The following is an 8,277-nucleotide window of genomic DNA, read 5'->3' as shown; positions in this document are numbered from 1 at the left end:
CATAAATACACTCTTATTCATAATAATTCACATATATTTTTGAAATTTTGAATCCGTCCTAGGCACAAATAAAGTAGGTGAGCAATATTATCGTCGATGGAATGATGGAGCACCATATGCTATGAGGTGGTAATAATAATTTCCATAAACTTCACTTCAATTTGTTATATTTTGTCGTCTTGTGCCATGCTCTTGATTTATTGGTCTAGCCATACCAAAGAGTTCCATACATTATTAATTAATAACTAAGAAAGTTGTATGCTTAATTAATGATAATTTATAATAGAAAGGATATATAGATCTACCTACCAAATAATCATATTTAAAGTAAATGATAATGTTGATTGGAAGAAATATATGAATTTCGTACCACTAAAAGATTCAGATTTTGACAATATTGGATTTGATTAATAATAAGGTGGTACTAAAATAATCTAACTCTGATAATGAAAGGTGGAAAGCGATGACGCTAATTCATAAAGATTATTGAATGGAAGAGCAAGCAAAGTCACTTTTTTCTAAGCCTCCAACTAAATTACGCTGGTTGATCAACATCATCAAACATTATAGTAATTTAGAAATATTTACCTTCCCACAATAGCATTTTCCATTTATTTTTATAAATATAGAATTTGTTTAGAGAAAATTTTATCATCACATCTTTTAAATATTTTTCAGAGGCCAAGTATCTTTTAAGTTCTTAACCCGTGCATGTTAGTGGTGCTGAGTAGGTATTTGAACATGTAGTTTCATCTCGTATTTTGAAATTATGAGATGAAATAAATATTTTTGGACATGCAATTTCATTTCATGAAATGAGAACTCAAATTCTCTAAAAAAAATCTTAATTTAAGAAATTCATATCAAGATTTTACATTTTTCAAGTATAAAATTGGCCCGTGATAGCTAATATTTTGTAAAAAAAATTTAAATCTTCACTTTTATATGGACATAACTTTTTGTAAAAATGCCCAAAGAGTGATGAAATAATCATATAATATGAACATGATGATATAATTATTAATAAAACAAAGGTTCAAAGTAACAATGTTGGTTCGTCTTCTCGATCATCCGATCGAGAAATGCATGCTCAACATGAGAAACTTGTATGTACTACATGAGAGGATTATATTAAAGAATTATATTAAAGAATAGTATACACTATAACTCATGTTCAATTTTACTTTTTGTTGAACTAAAATTCAATCAATGAATGCTATAGTTTTTTAGAATGACTTTGTGATAGTGTATTATAATTTTACTATGAACGTTTGCTTATTTGATAAGATTCCATAAAGAAGTGGGGCAATTTTGATAGTTTCCATAGTTTATAATTCTTTTAATGTCTATAAACAAAAAATACAACTTAAAAATTCAGATTACATGTCCAAACCAAAATTTGACTTCATTTCATATTTTCATATTATAATTTCATGTAGTTTTTATAAAATCTCATAGTGTTAAGAGCTAATTACATCCAATCACTACTCTTTTCTAAATTACAAAAATTCCTTAAATTTGGTGGAATTCGGATACATCCCAAAACATCTCGATACATCGTGCCCCAGTTTCGGATACATCCCTCAACGTCCTGATACACCGCGTCTCGATTTCAGATACATCACTCAATGTCCCGAAACATCGCGTACGCCCAGACATATCGCATAAAGTGATGTATCCGACCGATACATTGCGTAAAGTGATGATGTATCCGACTGATACATCACGTAAAGTAATGTCCAAATACATCGCGTATGTCCCAATACGTCATAAAGTGATGTATCCAACCAATACATCACGTAAAGTGATGTATCCGACCGATACATCATGTAAAGTGATGTATTTATCTGATACATCACGTAAAGTAGATTTTTTTGTAATTTTTTTAAAAAAAAAAATAATAAATTTTGTATTTAGATTTTTTTTCTAATTTCATCAGACATGCCCTACGACCCAAGAAAATAGTTGGAAGTGCCAAAATCTTCTTCCTTTAATTGATGAAGATTCCATGTTTTTCATTTTAAAAAATAGAGATTGTTGTCTAATGTGAGACACTTGCTCCTCTCATCTCTAAGTTATCTCTCTTCCCAACCACCGGCCTTTCTCAATCATGTTTTTTAGTCCATGCATCATCTAAACGTGCTCAAACATTAATCAATCTATTCTTACTTCTACCATAAAATAAAATTAAAAAAAGAAGAAGAATATATTTACTTGAACCCTTTCTAGAATCCTTCCGAAGCTTTATTCAAGAAAATATATATTTTTGGTACCTTTATATCTCTTTTTCAGTATATGGTACTCTAAAACAAAAATACTGTATATTAGCATGTCAATTATCAATTATTGTTTATCATTGATATTTATATGCACTTATTTTATAATTGACCAAATTGTTTAAAGTTTTACCTAGTGAGTACGTACTTTGTTTCAAAAGTTGTTATGTAGTATACTAAAAATATTTTGTTTCAAAATAATTGTCAATTTAAATAATCATGAAATAATTAGTAATTTTTTTTTTCAATTTTTCTTATAAAATTAATTATTTTAGAATTAAGAGGCAAATAAATATTAAAAAATTAATAAAGGGATGTAGTAACTCCAAAATAATTTTTTCTTTAAATATTGTATAAAATCTTATCATGACAACTAAAAAGTGATCGATCGTATATAACTTAAATGCTTTAAATTACACTGTACTCTTGAAACTTGAAAATTCATCCCCTTCCTTATATTTTACTCTATTCTCTATCCGTTCCATATTAGTTATCCACTTTTCTTTATAGGCTAATTATGAAATCATAAATTAAAAAAAAATATTAATTTGACCTATAACTTTTACTTATCACTTTATCTGTGTTATTCATTAAAATCAATATAAAAATTAACAATAGAGGAACTTTATTTTGAAACTTTAATTATTTATACTTTCAAAGAGAGTTGATTTAAGGGAAAAATAGAAAATGTATAATTAATTTTATCTTTTTTTATTAATTGACAAATAAATTAGACCATATAATTTGAATAACACGAATCAAGTAAATACGAGACGAAGAAAGTATTTTTCAAAACTGAAATCTTATTTCAAACTTCACTAAAAGGGCGTATCAACTCAAAACCTCGTATTTTCCTCCATATACCCGTGTCTCATAAAAAAATATCCCTAGTAAAAGTTGTAGTACTAACTATAGTAGATTCCCATAGTACTAATATAATATATACTACAGTCTAATTATTAAACAAGCTTTTTATCCTTGACCATAGTATAGTGAGAGAAAAAGTAAAAGAGGGTCAACCCTAGTTTTAATTCTTTAATTAATTAAAACCATGGTTGGAAAATATGCAATGAATTAAGAATAGTTAATTTAAATACTCTATTTATAATTCATAGTTTAGCTCCCCACTACTTCATATTCCATTTATTATAATAAACATATGCACCAAATATTTTCATATACAAAATAAAAGCTCTGTCCTCTCTCCTAATTATTTTGCGGTTTGAGATTTGTTTTTAGGCTAATAAATGGGGAGGAAATGTTCACACTGTGGTATAACAGGTCACAATTCAAGAACTTGCAAAACTCATGAGAAAACAAAAAATGAAGATGAAAAAATAATTAATGATGAAGATCCAAAAAATATTGGTATGATGAAACTTTTTGGAGTGAAACTTGAAGTACCTTCTTCTTCTTCCTCTTCTTCATGGATGAAGAAGAGTTTTAGTGTTGATTGCCTTTCGAATTCGTCAAAAATTTCATCGTCAATGGCTGCATCTAATTTTAGTTATTGTGACATGTCAAATGGCTATCTTTCTGACGTTGGAAGAGCTTCATATAAGAAAAAAGGTTAGTTATACAATATATGTATTATTATTTTTCCTTGTTTAATTTGCTTCAAATATTTCATTACAATTGATCTAGACACAAACTTTTTAAATTAAATTTCAAAATACTTAATAGGGTTTGGATTTTGGGGTTGGTCTATATAGTATTTTTATCTCTAGATGTACAACTCATATTATGAAAATCATGAAAAGATTTAATTAAGGTCTCCTTTTCTGTTTCTTTTTCGTTGTCTTCTTTTTGGAGGGAACTATGGATTTAATTTATGAGAAATTTCTTTCATGTAATTATTACTTGATCTTCTTTCACGAGTTTCAATAAATTTTGATATAATTATTAGAATTTCTGTTTTATTATAAGAAAATTTATGAGTAAACGTCAGAGGAATTGCAACTGGAAATATATACATCGCTACTAGAAAATATGAAATTAGCTATGAAATTTATCGTAATCCCCAGCTAAGTGAATTTTTTTATGATCCGTTGCTAAATAGCTTCTAGCTAATTGAATTTTCTTATAATCCGCTGCTAATTCATAGCTAAATAAGATTAGCATAAATTTGTTGTGGTTTAGCTACAAATTTTGTCTGTCACTAGTATATAGATCTGATGTTAAGGTATTTCTTCTTTCTTATGAGAGAGGAATTACATAAGTCCTCACATGTTAATGTTTTTTTCTTTTAAATCAAAAGTCAATTTAAGGAATTGATTTCTCGTATGATCAATCAAATAATAGTTATTATCTCAAATACTACTTTTTAATCCTCTTGATTACAATTTTCCTTGTTGAAGAAAATGGTAAAAAATGACCATATGTAATGTACTCTCAATTAAAAAAACAATAGTTTTGTATTGTTATTAGTTAGAGTTGCAACTTGGTTATGTGGCTTCTTTCTTCAAATGAAGTTTATATGAACAAAACAAGTAATTCCAGCACTAGTAAAATGATAAATAAATATTACTCCCTTTGTTTCACAAAGAATGACCTCATTTCCTTTTTAGTCAATTTCAAAAGAATGACCTATTTCTTTTTTTGGTAACATTTTACTTTTAGTTTTTCACGTGGCATGATTAAGACCACAAGATTAAGGGCAATTTTGTACATTTGACATAACTTTAATTTAGGACCACAAGATTCAAAAATCTTCTTTAATTTCTTAAACTCCGTGCCAAGTCAAATCAGACCAATCTTTTTAAAACGGAGGGAGTAGTATATAATAATGAGTACTAAATCATATTATTAAAATCAACACATATTAAAGGAAAAATACTATCAAGTGACACGTGATAAATTGCTGATTGTTTTTAAAAAAATTGCCAAATGACCTAGTGGGAATCGGGCCTGGCTCCTCAAAGAGAACGTTAATTAAAGACGACTGGAAGATATAAAAAAGAATTGTCATATTATTAATGTAGTTCATCCAATAATACTTCATCCGTTTCTATTTATATGCCATTATTTTATATTTAAGAAACTAGGTAAATTTATTATCTTGTCCTTATTTAGTATTTTCTTGAAGCCAAGTTTTCAATAAATAACCATAATTAATTCATTTTGATTAATTAAACTGACGAATGAACCTGAATTAATAATTTAGTTTTCCATTGTTGGTCAAATTCATAATTTCAAGATTAATAACTCTCAAGGATAAAATAGAAAGAAAAGTGTTATTTATGTATTGATTTTGTGAAATGACACATACGAAAAATCTATTTTTAATAAGGACGACATATAAATAGAAATCGAAGGAGTAGTATATTAGTTATATCCCAATAATTTTCTTCAACTTTGAATAATCACCTATTTTGAATTAGGCAAAAAGTTCCAACAATCCACCATTATGGATTAGTAGAATTTCCTAATTTATAAGTGATAATGATTGAATAAACATCTTTTGTACAATCACTTTTGACTGTTTTAAACAAATTCTCTGGTAAGTACTCCCTTTATCTCTAATTACTTGTCCACTTTTCCTTTTATAGTTGTCCCTAATTACTTGTTCATTTTGACAAATCAAGAAAGGACAATTTTTTTTTACCAATTATACCCTCAATTAAATGACTAATTACTTTGAAAAATGCAGAACTTTTCATCCACTTCATAATTAATAGGGGTAAAATGGTAAACTCACTATGTCATTAATTGATTTTCTAATAGGTGTGTCAATTCAAAAGTGGACAAGTAATTAGAGACAGAGGAGGGAGTACTTATATATCAATTAGTTCTATTTGTTTCTTACTTTTCAAATTACTATGATTCAATCATTCCAACTAGAGTAGGTTGGTTTACTTTTATACTAGTTTAATACATTAAACATTTTCCAAGTAAGAGATTTTGTGGAAATTTGGTTTAAGGAGTTGCATGGACAGAGGAAGAACACAGGATATTTCTAGTGGGATTGGAAAAACTTGGTAAAGGAGACTGGAGAGGCATTTCTAGGAACTTTGTCACCACAAGAACACCAACACAAGTTGCAAGTCATGCCCAAAAGTATTTTCTTCGACAAAATTGTCTTAATATAAAGAAACGTCGACGGAGTCTCTTTGACAAGGTACTTAATCGATCAAATCTATCTTCTTTTACTATGCCTCAAATTTATTGGTAAAAAAAACTATGCAAAATTGAGTTTTCAAATATGACCATTAAAAAGAGTGGTGATATAATTAATATCTATTCATCTTTAATAACTTAAGAGAGAAGTGGTGAAAATGATCTTAAATTTGAAGGGAATTATTACTTTTGTTTCTGAACTATGCCTAGTTCTTAAAATACCCCAGCCTTGACTAATTGAACTTACCCCCCCCCCCCTTCAGGGCTCAAGCTACCACATGACATAACAAGTGGTCTCAATCTTTTTTGTGTCTGTAATGTGAGTATGAATATATAACACATCATTTATCCGCGAGTGAAAACACGTTAGTTAGATCATTTGACAGATTAGAGACATTTTAAAGTTCATTTAGTCAACTCTATCGGTGTTCTAAGTATTAGGCATGCACCGTTTAGAAACGAAAGTAGTAATTCACGCCAAATTTGAGGATATTTTCACCACTTCTCTCTTAATTTAATCAATGTTTTTGGATTCAAATCCTAAATATACTTCTTGCATAGGAAATCTTCACCCTTGTATGAAGTCAAATCAATCAAACTACTAAATTTCAGGTCAATATATATTACTCCCTCTGTCTCATTTTATGTGAGGTAGTTTGACTCGGCACGGAGTTTAAGAAAGAAAGGAAGACTTTTAAAACTTGTGGTCCAAAATGAATGATAGAAATTTGTATGACTGTAAATCATTTCATTAAGCGTAAAATAGACATTTTATAATTAAATTGTTACTTAATATAGAAATGTGTCATTCTTGTTTGGGACTGACTAAAAAGGAAAGTAAGTCATATAAATTGGGACAAAGAGAGAAGGTAACTAGAGAAAAACTTTGAATTTGAAAAATTCCATTTTTCAGATTTTATAAATTAAACAACTCTAATTTTCCAATAATCCATTTTTCAGATTTTATAAATTAAACAACTCTAATTTTCCAATAATCTATAGTTTTCCTATATTTTTTTTATTTAGCTTCTCTTTTAAATTCAACTAGCTAGTAATTACAACTTCTTTTGTAATATAACCTAGTATTGATGATCAGGTTGGGATGGATAAATCAACTATGTTACTATTTGACAAAATGGTTATCAAAACAAATATTTCATGTGACAAGTCACAGCCAGATGATGATACAAATATTTCCATGATAAATTTCAGTACAACTTCATCAAGCAAAGATTCAAAGTCAAGTAGTCAACAATTTTCCAACAATTTTCCATTTATGAATTCAACAAGTCATGATATTTCAGTTCAAGATTCACCACTGCCAGACCTTGAGCTCACGCTTGCTGCTCCAACTAGAAAAAGTACTGCTCTTCTTGCTGGAAGTACAATTACTGTTGTTTGAGTAAAAGAATAATACTGCTTATATTTACTAGTATATACTATAACAAGTTTAGGAGATTAATTAACTAAGTAGATGTCTATAAAAACAATCATTTATTAATATGGGCTGCTAGCATCATTCACCCTTGGTCCCCTCCACCTAGCTTACCATAAATACATTTATCTATTCCATTTAAGAAAAATTAAATGTTTCATCAGTGATGTAAGACGTGAATAAAGTTCCATAAATAATTGTAATGATTTGTCAAAGGTTAATGCTTTACTACTTTTCATGTTACATTACATCATATCCTACTAAGCATAATATCACTTATTATAGTTTTTTTTTTTTCAATTGTTTATGTCAAACTTATGACGAATTTCTAACCATTGGTAGGGCTCTTACGTAGTAATAATATTCCTTAACTAAAAATGAACCTACAATTTCCATCTTAGGACTTAAAAGCAACATTTCCTCCGTTTCTATTTCTATGTAGTCTTTACT

General features: G+C 28.3%; 1 protein-coding gene across 1 annotated transcript; it reads left to right on the top strand.

The window, feature by feature from the left end:
* The first annotated feature begins 3,523 nt into the window (after positions 1-3,523).
* LOC125841130 (transcription factor KUA1-like) lies at positions 3,524-7,871 on the top strand. Its single transcript, XM_049520149.1, has 3 exons — positions 3,524-3,845; positions 6,197-6,393; positions 7,489-7,871. Exons 1-3 carry the CDS (start codon positions 3,524-3,526, stop codon positions 7,792-7,794), a joined length of 825 nt encoding a protein of 274 aa, XP_049376106.1. The 3' UTR covers positions 7,795-7,871.
* The last annotated feature ends 406 nt before the right edge of the window (positions 7,872-8,277 follow it).

The sequence above is a fragment of the Solanum stenotomum genome, chromosome 10 (genome assembly GCF_019186545.1).
Source record: "Solanum stenotomum isolate F172 chromosome 10, ASM1918654v1, whole genome shotgun sequence".
Taxonomy (NCBI): Eukaryota; Viridiplantae; Streptophyta; class Magnoliopsida; order Solanales; family Solanaceae; genus Solanum; species Solanum stenotomum.
This window is presented reverse-complemented; position numbering and strand designations above follow the sequence as displayed.